Genomic DNA, 17,338 nt, shown 5'->3' with positions numbered 1-17,338 from the left:
AACAGTGTGCATAGCAGCTTGTATTCATCAGTTAAGAGTTTAATAAGATAGATGGCTTCTCAGAGTATTTGATTGTGTAATTAAAACTAATATCAACAGAGTTCACTCTTAAGAGTAGAGTTAAAAAACCACTTGGCAGTCATAAAAGGAAAAGTGACAGGCAGACAGTGTCAGGGAGAAAGCAGATTCATACAGGGCAGTGTGTGTTAATGAAGCAGGTCATCAAACACTATTTATGACTTCTTTTGAGATAAGGTACATAAAGGAAGTTATTATTAGTTATTTATTTTATTATTAGTAATTACTATTAAGGAAATGTTTCTTTGATTCAATTAATTACAATTGCACCAATAAAATCATGCTGTTGCTTTCTGTACTGTTGCTTTAATGGGCTATAACAGCAGATGACCTCATCTTTTTTCACTCCTGTCAGCCAAGAACAGGAATCTGAGGCTACACTAGGCACAGGATCACCAAAACTGAACAGCTGAAAATTGGAAAAAGCCCAGACAATGCTTTTCCAATCTTTAACCATCTTCAACTTTCCGACCTTCCAGTTCTGGTAAACCTGTGCTCACTGTAGCCTGTTATTGGCTGACAGGACCGGAACCAGAAGTGGTATTCTGCTGTTGTAGCCCATCCGTTAGTGGTGTTTTAAGTGTTTCTGCTCACTATGATTGTAAAAATTGGCAATTTGAGTTACTGTAGCCTTCCTGTGAGCTCTAACCAGTCTGGTCCTTCTTTGAACTCTTTCATCAACAAGTTCTTTGGCAGCCCGCAGAACCTCCATTTACTGGATGTTTTTTGTTTCTGCACATCACCCAGCAACTTCCAACACATATTAGAGCACATATTTCAAGATTTCAGTCCCCAGCCAATGCACTATCATATATAATCCATTGGCTACTCCAGAATAAAACAAGCCTATATTCCACAAGAGAAGTGCATAGAAATTTTAAACCTCTCTTTCGTTTCATCTCTTCTGACAAATTGAATCATGGCTCCCCAGGTCTCAGATCAAATATGCTTATATCAAGTTAAGTTTGAACAGCTTAAAAATTCCATTTTAGCACAATGAAGTTTGCAAGGCACATGGTGCAGATGCTGTAGGAAACACAGAGTATGCTACCTTTATGGTCATTTTATATTGGAATTTAGCCAATAATTGAGCCATTTCATTTTCTGTTTCATGAATCCTGCAAAAGGCAATTTGACACACTGATTTATTATTTTTAAATAGCTAGCGTTGGGTCCGAGTCCTTAATGGCTGTGTCCGAGTCGAGTCCAGAAAGTAATCAAATTGAAAAAAAGATTTGAAATTGCAATTGTAAACTCACTGAGCTTTTAAATTAATATTTTAACCTTCGCAAACCAATAGCAACATAAATGTAACAAAAAAAAAATACCACTATTACATCTTGCCATTGCCATTTAATATTTTTATTTCATGTCATCAACACCTCAACAATTTTCCTATAAAAAAAAAAAATGGTTCAAAGAAAAAAGAAAAAAAAAAAAAAAAAAAAGGATATAGCGGTATGTAGAACTTTTATTATAAGTGTATGAAAATACAAATGAACCTGTTTTGTTATTGTATCACACTATATTGTGTCCTCCAGTTCGAGTTGATATTTCAGTGATTTGATGCGTCTCTCCCACAGTTATATGGTCTGAGAGAGAGAGAGGACAGAGTAGAGTTACATTTAGCAGCAGGTCATAACAACAAGCTTCATGCTTTATTACTGCTTTTAATCTGTCTATGAATGACAACAAACTCATTTCTGAACACAGCTCTGATCTTGTAATTTTTTTTATTTTAATTACTAAAATGAAGAAAAAAAAATAAATCCCTATCAGCAGGGTTTATGATGTGTACTACATTTTTTACTTGAAATTCAAGACTGTAATCACCAAATGCTAATGTTTAGGGGTGGCGATATGACTACAATCTTATTTCACGATAATGATATGTTTTCTCAGGCAGGTCTATCAGTAGTATTCAGGTACGAAATACTACGGAAGTTGAATAAAGCAATTAAACGTAAAATAAAATCGACTTCACTGTATGGCATACAGTGATTCTTATTAAAGTTACTTAAGTTATTCAGTCAAATGAGTGAGTGAGTGATTTTCTCTTTGTCTTTTGTTGTTTGATAAACATTAATGACACAGACAGCAGCAGGTTTATAAGACTGCTGTGACTAAGACCTAATGGACATATCCAATATACTGTATTGACCAGGGGCATTAGCTGGACTGTTAATCAAGGGGCTGAACCCAGATTCTTCTCTATGCATTTTTTCCAGCTCAGCTGGTAGCCTAAGTTTTGTTTTATGGACACTGTGGTAACGTAGTTGTCAATGTATGACTATCAGAAAAAGTTGGATTTATCATAAAATTTGTCTTGGGTGTTGTCACTGTTTGTAGGACTACCAGACCAATAAAATACAAGTCTTTTTTATCGAACTAGACTAGTTTGATGGGATTGACCCCAACTCTAAACATCACTGCTCCTCTACTAGCCCTTACCTTGATTATTTGACATGGCAAAATAAATCTGATTCTGTTCACCTCAGTCTGGACTGAAAGAGCTTGTCCCCTACAAATGTCCTTTCACTGTGAGCACTGTGGCAAACCTCTCATCTTATCAGGCTTTCATACACTGACAAGCTGAACAACAGCATCTATTCAAAAATCACTCAATGCAAGTGGAACTAATGACAAACAATGAGGTGGATGCTCTGCAGAAAAGCTGGGAAAACTGGAAAAGCTAGGGTATTTTGAATAGAGATGGACAGACTCATGACAGCAGCAGCTTTGGATATGTTGAAAATGAAACTTGGCAGAGAAGAAGCTTGGTCCATTTTCTAGGCTAAGGTTGTACAGGTAGTCTCGCAAGCCAAGCAAGAGATTCTGGTAATAATCTTGGCCGATGACCACCTGCTTTCACAGAAATATGCCATTTGACTGAAATGGTAGAAAAGCAATCTTTTTTTAAAATCCAGTGACTATATGTTGCTCAAAAAAGCTCAGTTTTTCAGTGTATTGAAAAGCTTGTTATCCTGTTGGAAACAGGTGGATGGAAGTACGTATAGGTGGAGAGCCAGTCAGATTGCAACCTTCTAGATCCTAAAACTTGTGACAAATGTTTTTTCCATAAGATATTATGTGCTCTGTGGCCTGTATGTAGACAGGCTGAAAAAGTATGGACACACCAAAATACTGAACATTTTTTTCAGGACCAGTAGTCACTGTCTTCCTCTTCCCGTGGAGCCATATGACCTGGGCTACATACGGTTGCCCAGGTCATGCACTTTTTAGATGGTCCCTTACTGACTCCATTACTATAAAGTGCTGATGACCTGCGTTTCCCAAAGATTGGCTTCCGCGGGCTTCAACGGGAGAAAATAAAATATATATATATTCAGTTGTATTGGTTCTATGTCCAGTCAATACACATTATTAAGACAATACACATTATGTCCTTTTTGTGTGTTTATTTCTTGAGAAATAGAAGAGAGACGCTCGAATGCACAGCGAATGTCCAATATAAACCCAACTTTAATGCGGTGCGCACGGTTTACAAATCTGAGCGTACAGTTTACAAATCTGAGGGCATGGTTTACACATGGCTGTACTTTTTTTTTTTTCTTACCCAACACTAGAGGGGCTCCGTACCTTTAAGAATGCTTTTGACAAAAGAAACATATTGAAATCATTCTCATAGCTGGATCGAGAAGCTGTCACAAGGTTGTAATGGACTTTAACAGGAAAAATGGCAAGCACGTCACACATGACACTGTTGCAAAACTTACTAACAAATTCAATGAGACTAGAAGTGTTGTGGACCAACCGACAAAGGCACAACTAACATGGTGCTGGCAAACATAGTCCCCTATGTAAGGAGACTTTTGGGACACCTTGTAGAACTCTATTGCTGCCTTTGACAAATAACTGTCTGTTTGGGGAATTAATATGAGGTTGTACACATAAAATCCAATAATTATCCATCAACATTTCAGAGGAAAAGGTACTTCAGTTTGGGTTGTAAATTTCAGTTGCTGTATACTCAGCCCATAAAGGTGATGGTTTACATCGGGAGACATTTGTTTTAGCTCTGCACATCACTGCATAATTTCTCTCAAGCCCAAAGGCTTGAATCAATTCTCTCTGAAATGGCAGGTGCAAAAGATACAGATCATTATTTGACCTGCATGAGTAAGGTAATATGTATAAATATTCCATAAGCTGCTAAAATACCATTAAGCACATTCAAGACCATAATAAAAAATGTATAGTTTGGAAAGGTTAAGAAATTTCTAGAAAGATGATGAACATACTGCATACTTGCAAACATTGCATTAGTTATTCATTTATTTATTGATCTACGTATCAGTCCTAGCATTTTAATAAAGTTGCCTTGGACAAAAACCCTTTAAAAAACCCCAAAAACAAACAAACAAAAACAAAAAACTTAGAAATCAATTGACAGTGAAAGCACACTCCTTACTAGTTAACAACTTTCATCAAATCTACTTGTCTCACACAATATTGTGCCACAGCGTTGCCAGGCTAAACTTATTTTTCTTATAAATGTCACTGAAAAATCTTGCAATCTTAACCTGCAGGAGCCATCAGTCAACCCTAGGTGGGCTTGATTGGCTAGTTTCCCCCCTACACACAATAATTCGGTGCTAGGGGCTAATTTGACCGAGACAACGCATTATTATTTGAAAAGCCAGAAATGGCAAAAAGGCACAAAGAGTAGCAAAAGGTAAATTAGTTTTTCCTCCATAGAAAAGTAATTTTCTTTTCAAGAGGTGACGTTTGGCTTTGAATTGTTTTGTGCCTTTTCATTTCAAATGGCATATGGGTAATTAAAGTGTTTTTCCCTACATGTTGAGTTTTTTTTGTTTGTTTTTTTGTAATTGTGCTTAAGGCAGTGAAAGTATCTCCCAAAAGCCCAGGCTGCTTTAGTCCATATAATATAACCACAGAGGAACAATCCACAAGAAGCCCTGCGGTATGTCATGATAACACTTTATGGAGGCACTGACTGTGATAACATACTGTGACAACACTGGCATTTTAAATACTTGGGAAAGGCTGCAAAATGGCAGCTCCTTCATCTACACACAATAGCTCTGTAATCAGCGATGACAATTTGACAGACCTTACAAAAATACTCAAAAAGAGAAACTTTTGAAACATCATTGCTGTGCTTTTTATGCACATGTAAAATATCACAATACGACTTTTCACACAACCCAAGTGTAAATGCAAATGTGTAAGATCACTCAAATCACATCGCAGAGTACAAGGTGCAAGATATACATGTATATGAGAGACATGCACATACAGTATGATACACAAGCATAAATACACATATCACCAAGCTACATCTGACAACAATAACCTTTCCAAATACATCTTAAGCACACATGGCCCATGATTTATTATGCACCCTGTATAGTCATCATGAAAGATATGCATAGTTCACCAAAAACAAACAAAACATGGGCAAATTGATCTGTGGATTGCAGTAGTGTTGGCTAAATGACTGGGTTGGGGTTTTTTTTGTTTTTTGTTTTTTTAACTGTGAAGCATAGCACTTTTTTTAATCTTAAGAAAATGAAGAATACCAGGCAAAATCACAAATTTTTCACAATTATCAGACAAAATCACAACTGGACATCAGAAACACAGATTGTGCATATTACAATTAGATTTTAATACATCTAACAAGACACACATCTGACCTTAAGTGTGAACGCATGCAGCATCTTACCATCTTACAATTCTATCCAAGTAAAAGAAACGATCAGGTTTAAAGGGGGGTATTGCGTGCATTCTTACCCTGCTTTAATTTAATTTCTAGAGTAGTTGGCTTTGTTTCATAGGCATCAGCACTCTAAAAGTTACTATTAAGAATTTATTAGAAGTAAATAACCAAACCTCAACCTCCACCTTGTTCTGTTGGATTTTGCAAGAACCCTTTCTGCCATGTCCCTGAAAGCAAATAAAACATCGCTGCAGAAGGGAGGATTTCTGCAAGGTCGAATCCTCCAGCTTTCATTCACAAAACATAATGTCATAATTGATGAATGCACCAGTGGCAAGAGCAGCTTCTATGTGACTGACACTGCTGAATGTTATGACTGTTATGAGGCTGTACACTACTCGATTTAAACTAATGCTGAGAAAATCAACCGTCAGAATCCTGATCTTAAGCCAACAACCAATATTTTAACATCACACACATGAATGGATAAATATAAAACTTATGATTTCTAAAAGGTTGTAGCCAAACTCAAGTGATCACAGCTCCATTCTTAGCTCTTAAATCCAACAGGTTGCTTGGTAACCTGGATTGTCCTCATAAGTGTTCTGGTGTTATATATGTGTGTGTGTGTGTGTGTGTGTGTGTGTGTGTGTGTGTGTGTGTGTGTGTGTGTGTGTGTGTGTGTGTGTGTGTAAGTGAGCGAGAGAAGTAGAGAGAAACAGGAGGGTGAGATTTGCTCAAATGGATGTGGCTGTGCATTAATTTTGTATTATGAAAAAGCTGCCCAAAATTATGCTTGGGATGCAAACAGCATGCAAACACTAAACACTAGTCCACAGTCAGATGATTGTTTATGCCACTAGATGTAAAAAGCCAAGCCCCATCAGTATATGAGCTGCAGGAGATTTACATTACATGTACTTTTCTAATGTGGATAGGAAATCTCAGTGGCTGGATACTCATCCCTTGAGGGTCATAGAGTTCACACCTACATGCATATTTTCAGTTTTGCACAGCACTACCTGATTTCTCTCAAGGCATACATCTACTCTCTCTGAAGTAACTAGCACACAGCATATTAGTGTCTAATTTAAATAATCTACTCTAGCAGAGATATTTTTGCGTTTATATGGATGCTTTACATGCAGTCCCCTCTGAAAGTATTGGAAAAACAAGGCCAATTCTATTGTTATACACAGAAGACATCTGGGTTTGAGATCAAAAGATGAATATGAGATGTTAGTCCAGAAGTTCAGATTTCATTTCCTGATATCTACATACATTACATTACATCTATGGACAACCAAAAGTCTAGGAATAGATAGTCTAAGGGTGAACTCAGACTAGGTGATCTGTACCGCGCATGAGCACATTTGATCCCCCAAAGTCCAGTTCGTTTGACTAGTGTGACCGCGAACCATGGCCGAGCACAAAACTCATGATGTCAATGATGGGACTGTAAGCTGCCTCTGTAAAAATAATCTGATACACGCAGCACTATTAGTGAAAATCGCTGCTCTGCATTAGTGACATTAGGCATGCTATTAGGCATGTGTGTCACCGTGCCCCAAACGACTCCACGTAAGCCACAATAATAATAAACTTTATTTTATATAGCACCTTTAAAAGTAGCTTCTCAAGGGACTTTACATATAAAAACACATTTATAGATACAAATTCTGAAAATTAAGCTTACATAACAGTCAAAAAGAGTAAAAGCTCATCTTAAAAAAAAAAGAAAAAAAAAAAAAGAGTATGTTTTAAGATGAGAAATATTACAATGATGGACTCTACTGTGCTGTGTGAGAGCTCTTTTCTTCCTGTTTTCTTCAAAACAAAAAGCCACATATGAGGCATATGAGGGCTAAGGTCTGGTGAGTGATTTGGCCAGTCTAAAACCTTCCACTTTTTTACCCTGATGAAGTACATTGTTGTGTTGGCAGTGTGACTTGGATCATTGTCTTGCTGAATGATGAAGCTCTTCCCACTGGATGAGTTTCTCTGTAAATTGGCAGACTAAATGTTCTGTAGACTTCTGAATTTATATTCTGTGACTACCATCATGACTTACGTCATCAAAAAAGATTAGTGAGCCTGTTCCAGAAGCAGCCATGCAAACCCAATCCATAACACTACCTCCACCATGCTTGGCTAATGAACTTATATGTTTTGGACTATGAGCAGATCCTTTCTTTCTCCACACTTTGGCCTTTCCATCACTGGCTCATCTGTGTATTTCTTTGCATACTCGAATCTGGCCTTCTTAATCTTACTGCTGATGAGTGGTTTGAATTGTGATACCTTCACCCCTGCCCTGTGGAGGTTGTTGGTGAGGTCACAGACTGTTGTATTTAGGTTTTCCTTCACAGCTCTCACATATATTTGTGTCATCAACTGCTGTTGTTTTCCTTGACCGGCCTGTTTGATGTACTTCAGACATCCCTTAATCTTTGTTTTGCATTTCAAGGTTTAGGATTTATAAATGCCTACTCATGCAAGATTTATGATGATCATTTTATAAATCAAGTCACTGCTATAAAGTCACTAATAAAGTTGGAGAGATAAAGGCTTGAGTTTAAGGCACAGCACTACAGGTAGAAATGACTTATTTGGTCATGTCCCACTTTTTTTCTTCTAACATTTGTGGATAAATTGCTTCAATAACATGTCTTCTCTAGTAGTAGCAATATAAATGAGAAATGTTGCTGTCCTATGAAAAACATCAACAAATCAACAATACCAACAATCCCATTTTTCAGGGACAGAGAAGAAAGAAAAAAAAATCATAGGGAGCATCATATACAGTGGATATAAAAAGTTTACACGTCCTGCTTAAAATGTTCGTTTTCTGTGATGAAAGATAAATTAAACCAAGAAAAATCATGTCCGAACTTCTTTCATGAATGACTCCACTTTTAATGTGTTATAGCAACCAAAAAAGTGAAAAACAAAGTCACATTTTGGGGGGGGGGGGGGGGGGGGGGGGACGTAACACCCCCCCCCCCCCCCCCCCCCCCCCTCCCCCCAAAAAAAAAAAATATCAGTGTGCACCATTGGGTTATGTGGGCATAAAATACAGTATCTCACAAAAGTGAGTACACCCCTAAGTGAAAATTAAGTGTACTCACTTTTGTTGCCAGCGCTTCAGACATTAATGGCTGTGTGTTGAGTTATTTTGAGGGGACAGTAAATTTACACTGTTACACAAGCTGTACACTCACTACTTTACATTGTAGCAAAGTGTCATTTCTTCAGTGTTGTCACATGAAAAGATATAATCAAATATTTACAAAAATGTGAGGGATGTACTCACTTTTGTGAGATACTGTATGTGAGCTTAGAATTAACAAATCACATTCAAACGCATGATCAAAAATATTTATCATATACATGTCATCAGTGAAGTGTTCTGTTACCCTCAAATAAATATCAGCTGTTTCTGTAGGATTTTCTTGACATTGGTTTCATCAAACTGCTGAAGCCATGGTCCACAAAGGGCTTATAAAGCATGTATGGGATCTCATTATCAAAAGGTATTGATTAGGAGAGGGGTACAAAAGAATTTTCAAAACATCAGAAGTACAGTGGACACCGTAAAGGCCATCATCAACAAGTGGAGAAAATGGGGCACCACAGTGACATCACCAAGAACAGGACATCAATCCAAAATTGACAAAAGGACAAGAAGAAACTTTATCAGGGAGGCTGCCAAGAGACCTACAGCAACATTAAAGGAGCTGCAGGAATATCTGGCAAGTACTGGTCACTTCCTGCATGTGACAACAGTCTCTTGTATTTTCATGTCTGGGCTATGTGGTAGGGTGTATAGACGAAAGCCATTTCGCAGACAAAAAAACAAACCCATCTAAAATCATCCCTAACCATATGGCAAAATGTGTTATGGTCTGATGAGAACAAGGTAGAACCTTTTTGGCTTAATTCTAAAAGATATGTTTGGCACAAAAACAAGACAGATAAACACCCAAACACCACCATAAAGATGGTGAAACATGGTGGTGGAACTATAATTCTATGGGGCTGCTTCTCTTCTGTTGGGACAGGGGCTCTGTTCAAGACAGAAAGAATCGTGGATAGCTCCAAATACCAATTTATTTTGGCACAAACCCTGCAGGCCTCTGTTAGCAAGCTGAAGATGAAGAAAATTTTCCTAGCACAATAACAACCTAAAGCACAAAACCAAGTCAAAAACAGGGAATAAAAGAAACTGCTGCTTAGAAGAGAGGAATAAAATAAACGTGTGAAAAAGTCCCTTTTTGCTATTTGTTTTTCACTTGAATTTTGTTGGTTGCTATAGGTCATTAAAAGCTGGAAAGGGTCTGACATGATTTATCTTGGTTTCAACATACCACAACCAGGAGAGAAAGAAGAAAAACTATTTCATACTGATAACTTTACTGTGAACACTCTCCACTCTCTATTCCCTTAACAACACTTTTTGTTCCTGTGTTTACAACTTTTTTTTTTGTTCCACTGTTAACTCTTCCCAATTATTCCTATAACTTCCTGAAAACCAAATATAGAGTTGTTCCTGTCTTGCACCGATATGCTTGCTGTTTTATGTAAATATGCCCTTCTGCCTAGACAAACAATAGTTATCCCATTGTCTCTGTTGCATATCAAGCATGATATATACTCTGTCTTTCTTTGAATAAATAGTGGGGCGAGGGCGCGGTCTTTCTCGTGTACTTTCGTTTTCTCTCTTCTTAAGAACCAAACCGAAGATTCTCTATTCACAAATACTAACACATACCTTTTGTTTCCATTTGACATGATGTGACAGTGAAGCTGTTTGGATCAATTTCCAAATGAGTTCATCTGCTAGCTACAAAGATAATCCCATGTAAATCCTACAAACATTGAACCACTCGTCCTTGAGATATCACGCTAATGAGCATCCTGGAAAGACACATGGACAGACACCTAGACAGATGGACAGACAACCAGAAAAACAATGTCTCTACCACCTAGTGGCATAATAAGTTCTCTGAATCTTAAAACCTTGTGCCGGCACTCAAGAAACCTGGGTTCCTCCAAGCAGCTGACTGATGATCTGAAAATGAAGCTAACTGATGCCTACAAAGCAGGGGAAGGCTATAAAAAGACATCAAAGATCTTCCGGCTTGCAGTTTCCACTGTCCAAAACGTCATTAAGAAATGCCAGTTAAGAGGAACTGTGGAAATCAAGGCAAGATCTGCAAGACAAAGAAAACTCTGATAGAACTGCCTGTATGCTGGCCAGAAAGGAAAAGCAAATATGACACTAAGGACCTGCAGAAAGGTTTATCTGACACAGTGGTGGTGCATTCATATAGAAGAGTCATCAGAAGGAAACACAAAACCAAACATCTGATGTATGCAATCATCAATTTTAGGGGGGAAAAAAGAAGTAGCATTTGATGAAAAGAACACCATGTTGGGGTGAATCTATTATGCTTTGGGGTTGTGTGGCAGCCAGTGGCACAGGAAACACTGCATGGGTAGATGAAAGAATGGATCCCAGCAAATTCTGGAACTAATGTGACACAATCAGTCAAGAAACTGCAGCTGAATAGAGATGAGCTTCTACAGCAAGACAATTCTTCGAAATTCACTATGAATTACTTCAAAAGACACAAGCTGAAGCTTTTGGAATGGCCCTTACAGTCCCTTGACTTAGACATCACTGAAAAATTGTGGGTAGAGAGCTTAAACATGCTGTTCATGCAAGATGGTTGAAGAAGATCTCAGAACTAGAAGCATTCTGTAGGGAAGAGAGGTTGAAAATTCGTTAAAGAAGACTTGAATAACTCCTAGCTGGCTACAAAAAAACATTGATTATTATTATTTGGCAGATATCAAGCTGTGATATCTGCCAAATAATAAATAAATACTTATATAGTACGATGTTCAAACTTTTGCACAGGTCACAATTTTATTTTTTTATATTAATCAAATATTTAGCTACTGTGCATTAATATTTACATTAGTTTGCTGTAGAGTTTATGTTTAGTTCTTTGACTTCACTGGAATCAGTGATCCACTAAATCATTCGGTAAATGTCATTCTCTTGAGAATTTCTTAATGGTTATATAAATAGTTAAATTCCAACATCATCTGTATGTATATGTACCTTTGGTTGTGTTATGTGTCTTTATTTGTGTCCTGGAGGTCAGTTAGAATCTTATCCAGATCTTTACAAATAAACATACAACAGGTTTAATGACTTGGTAGTGTCATGAGAGAGAGAGAAAGAAAGAGAGAGAGAGGGAGAAAATAAATAACAAAGGAGACAGAGTGTGTCTTGAATCTGCCAATTAGAGAATCACCTTGATACCACCAGATACTTAGTACAGCTTAACAGAACAAATAAAGAGCTTTTATACACACACACACACACACACACACACACACACACACACACACACACACACACACACACACACACACACACACACACACACACACACACACACACACACACACACACACACACACACACACACACACACACACAGGGAGGTATCTGGCACCAAGACGTTAGCAGTAGATCCTTTAAGTCCCATAAGTTGCAACGTGGAGCCTCCATGGACTTGTTTGTTGAGCACATCCTATGAATCCTTGATCGGATTGAGATCTGGGGAATTTGGAGGCTAAGTCAACACTTTGAACTCTTTGTCATGTTCCTCAAACCATTTGTGAACAATTTTTGCAGTGTGGCAGGTGCATTTTCCTGCTGAAAGAGGCCACTGCCATAAGTGAATAGTGCTGCCATGAAGGGATGTATTTGGTCTGCAACAATGTTTAGGTATGTGGTATGTGTCAAAGTAACATCCACATGAATGCCAGGACCTAAAGTGCATCCTGGCGCCATCTCTTCCCCAGGTAAGCGACACAAAACACACCTGGGCCTCCACATGATGTAAAAGAAAACGTGATTCTTCAGACTAAGCCACCTTCTTCCACTGTTCCATGGTCCAGTTCTGATGCTCACTTGCTCATTGTTAGTGGTGGACAGGGGACAGCATGGACATTCTGTCATTCTGACTGGACTACGGCTATGCAGCCCTATGTGCATGGTGTGTTCTTACACTTTACCATCATAGCCAACATAATTTTTTACGCTACATTAAAATTACGTTAGCCTTCGCAAGACCTGCCATTTTGGAGATGTCTAGACATCACAATCTGGCCCTTGTCAAAGTTGCTTGCTACCCACGTGCGTCAATAAGCTTTGGCCACTCATGAACTTGTCACCTGTTCACCGTTTGTCCTTCCTTGGACCACTTTCATAGGTATCTGTACTAACGTCTGCATACCGGGAACACCCCACAAGACCTGCCATTTTGGAGATGCTCTGACCCAGTCTTCTAGTCATCAAATTTTGCACCTTGTCAAAGTTGCTCAGACCTTTACACTTGCCCATTTTTCCTGCTTCCAACACATCAGCTTTGAGTACTGACTGTTCACTTGCTGCCTAATATATCCCACCCCTTGACAAGTGCCATTGTAACAAGATAATCAATGTTATTCACCTCACCTGTAAGTGGTTTTAATATTATGGCTGATGAGTATGTATGTATGTATGTATGTATGTATGTATGTATGTATGTGTATATATATATATATATATATATATATATATATATATATATATATATATATATACACATATACATACATACATACATACATACACACACACACACACACACACACACACACTTTTTACACATTCTCCCTGCATGTGGTCTATATCTGACTAGTGTGGTTGAGTGGGTTTTCTTGTTCCTCAATCTTCATTGTTAAATCTGATAGGTTATTTGAATTTTCGCTAATATGCAGTTCTGGGGCTGGAGTTGGTTTTCTCTCTACACAAAAGACCACTCATTCTCTTCACTTGTGTCAGATTTACCACATTTTTTGCTATACACAAAATGATCACCCATACTCCAAGCCTCGTGCTTGTGCAGCTGGTGTCTGAATATTTTGGATGCCAAAAAGTGGCACCAGCTATGTGCTTACTGCCTTGGCAACATCTAAGAAATACAGTGACTCAGACATCCCTGGCAAGGCAATGCTGATGCTGACATGGCACACTCTTCTAGAAGATTTAGACACCGATACAGTCAAGTCTGATTCCAGTCAGGCACCCTAAACACCTTGCTAGTCACAAACAGCCCGATCAGGCATCAACTCTTAAGAATAAGTCCAGAAAACAGTTACTTTCTTGGCAAATTAATAATTTGGCAGCTGACATGGCTTAGCTAAAATCAATTATTTAAGAGCTGAAACCACGCAACTCAGAGGCTCATGTCCTTCCCATTTATTTGTATTTACTTGTCATCCTCCTTTCTCCTTATCTGAGGAATGTGAGGATGCTATGTGTTCAGCTGTGTCCAGTCCAAGCTTATAATGATCTAGAAGTTTGCAGACTAACCCAGACTCATTTCAGATGTTGCTGAGGCCAATCATTCCAATCTACACAAGCTGATCCCCTGTAAGGGAGTTGATACACCTTGTTCCTAGGAGTGTGACATCTAGCTCAGAATATGGAGCAAATCTACACCAATCTGATTTAACTACAGAGTCAAATGTGGTTAGCACAATCCACACTGCATGTTCAAATCAACCCTGCAAAATCTGCTCTGTGTGTTGTGGGTGCTCTTTGGGGCTCAAGCCAAAGAAGTTCTAAAAGGAGAGCACAGGTTTCAAAATCATGAAACCCAATGTACTGTCCACACTGCCACTCGGTTACACGTTCCAATGCCCACAAAAATCCTACATGCCTCACACAAGCCCTTCAGGGATGGCTTTTCCACAGTTGCCATTACAGTTCATCCCAAAGGTGTTCAGTGCGTTTTTAGGTCAGAGATCTGTGCAGGCCACTCAACTTCTTCCACTGAAGATCAGTGCAGACACACTGAAGACAGTGCATGAGCCCAAAGAGTAGAGCCAACACCCTAAGGTGGTAGCCTAGATCTGGGAAAGATTTGCTGAGGCGCCAAGTGGACCTCTTTTCCAATATCAATTGAACACACTGCCAACTGGGTTGACACAGATCTTTGAAATAATCTGGATCAGTCATAGGTTTAGGAATTATATAAAACATTGTAAATTTAATGAGCTTTAATGAAGCTGAAATACCATCATTTAAACACAATCACAAAAGATAAATACATTTCTTGATACATTACAATGCCCAAAATATCTATATCGATGACCTCATCTGCAATATTGGCTATTAAAATTATTATGCCTCCATCCACCCAATTGGAAGGATACATGGCATCATTTGAAGGATCTGGAGAGATTCGGTATGGGGGAATGGTCTCCAATCCCTTGCCATGCATTCTCCAACCTCAACAGGTATTATAGGAGAAGATTCAGAGCTGTTATTTTGGCAAAGGGAGGCAGCACAAAGTACAATATTGATTAAAAGGGTGCCAATAATTGTAGCACACCTATATTTAACAAAAATGGCTGTGTCTGCAATTGTTTGACATCCATGAGAGCAGAGTATTTTTGTGATTTTTTTAAACAAAAGGTTAAACAATAACGGCCATTTTTCACAGCCTTCTTTGCTCATATCTACCAAGGGTGCCAATATTAGCAGAGGACATTGCACAACAAATTGAGTAAGAGAATGTTAAATAGAGAAAATATTCACTGCGCACACTTTCCCATACCACACACATACAATTACAAAAAATTATCATTACAACTATGCCTGCAAATGCATGTGAAGCCATTAAATGTTTCTCTAACTGCAGCAGAGGGTGGAACAATCTGAAAAGTCTTGCCTCATAGTAACTCCGCACAGCATTGTAGAAAGCTTCATCAGCTACAATCTGCGTCTCTCCTTTCAGGAAGGCCTGAAATCTTTCCTTCACTGCTTGCAGCTGCTGTTTGTTGAGCTGAGAAAAAGAAAACAAGGTATGTGATTGTTTAATAATAGCAAAAGAGTCACATTAGGTTATAGTAATCACTAATGCTCAATGCCCAATTAAATATTTATGAACATTAACTGCTCTTGACAAACTGAGCTTGATTAATGCTAATGTATACAAAATAATTCTAATTGCACAAAACACTCAATCTGAGCCTTAAAGACTAAGATGATGATGGCACTTAACAAAAACACTGAGGTGTTGTGTCATATGGGGTTTACAATAATTCTTGTACAAAGATTGCAGCCCACATTCCAAGCACAAGACAAAACCAAGTTCATAATAACAGTGAAAAATGGTGGAAGAGATTATAGTAGCTTTGATAGTGATGCTTGCAGGTGTTCTGCAGATCAGTGTGAAGCAAGTGCCTATAGGGCAAAGTACAAAACAGGTGCTTCAAACGATAAACACTCAAACAATGATTCATAATTGAAGTATAACAAAAGCTTCTCCTTTAAACCTTTAAACTCATTAGTCTTACCAGCACCTACTCTTAAGCACTTGATCTAGAACTGAGGATATGATTATTGTTGACTGCATATTTCTGCTCTCAGACTTTGTAAAATAGTAATGTGAGGCATAAAGTCCTATAGTAATAGGCTTTTACACACCAAAACACTTTTCTGCATGATATTTAGACTCAACTTCCTTCCATATTGTATTTACACCCAAATTATACTTTGTATAATACTTCCTGCCTGGTATTGTTTATCCCAGGGAGAATGTGAAAGTGTCTGCTGGAGCAGCACTAATGTGGACTACAGACAGCCACAATCATTAAGAGGTGCAATCAAGCACTGGGCAAGGAGAGCAGCAGCCAGACATAGTGCATCATTTCATCCCTACAAGCCTGCCATTCACTTCAGTGCTCTCTCTCTCACACACTCATTGCTGAGCTCCATCTCTCTGGGGCTTCACCTTCCTCATCTATTTAAAGAAAGATATCCATTATGAAAACTCCTTTTTCCACTCCTTTATACATTGAACAATACATTCATCAAGCTGTAGGATGTCTATGCTGAACAAAAAGCTTCTTTCTAATATTTCTCTCTGTTACACAACCGGTCAGTCCAAAACAGCGAGAGGCAGACAGACTATGCTTTTAAGCGCAACAAAGACTCATGCTACCCAAAAACCATGTGTGTTTGAACCTGGTGTAAGAGTCTATGCATACAGTTCATGTGCCATGTACACAGCAGTGTGATGCATATGTATCATACATCATGAAAAAAGTGCAAAGTCACTGGAGTGAGATTGATTACATATTCAGATTTTAGTATCTTAAATGGAACAAATAGCAGTGCCAAGTTTAAAACCGGTGTAAATTAGCAACAGGCATTAACATTTTTTACAAGCATTTTTAACAATCAGACAGAGGCACAAGTTTTGAAAATATCCTGAAATGATATTAATCTATGGAATAACACTATTTCACAACAACAACAACGACGAAGGTCCAGCAGTCATAAGAAATATAAGATGTCCTAAAGCCCAAACACACAACTTTTTGGATACCAAAAACAATTAAACACTACAATATATTGAAATATGATTTACTTATTTATTGGTTTGGATATGGTGCACATAAGAACGCATACATATTTTTTTG

At 38.2% G+C, this 17,338-nt stretch overlaps 1 protein-coding gene across 4 annotated transcripts in view; it reads right to left on the bottom strand.

Annotated features, from left to right (window-relative positions):
* cadps2 (Ca++-dependent secretion activator 2) overlaps positions 1 to 17,338 on the bottom strand; it is a 138,472-nt gene that overhangs the window by 103,470 nt on the left and 17,664 nt on the right. For all 4 annotated transcript variants that reach the window (XM_017485062.3, XM_017485067.3, XM_053685932.1 and 1 more), the window contains exon 2: positions 15,583 to 15,696. In XM_017485062.3, the coding sequence (XP_017340551.1) occupies positions 15,583 to 15,696 (114 nt within the window). The remainder of the gene's footprint in view (positions 1 to 15,582; positions 15,697 to 17,338) is intronic.

Source organism: Ictalurus punctatus, chromosome 14, assembly GCF_001660625.3.
Source record: "Ictalurus punctatus breed USDA103 chromosome 14, Coco_2.0, whole genome shotgun sequence".
Classification (NCBI taxonomy): domain Eukaryota; kingdom Metazoa; phylum Chordata; class Actinopteri; order Siluriformes; family Ictaluridae; genus Ictalurus; species Ictalurus punctatus.
The sequence above is the reverse complement of the archived record's forward strand: the minus strand, read 5'-3'. Positions and strand labels throughout refer to the sequence as shown.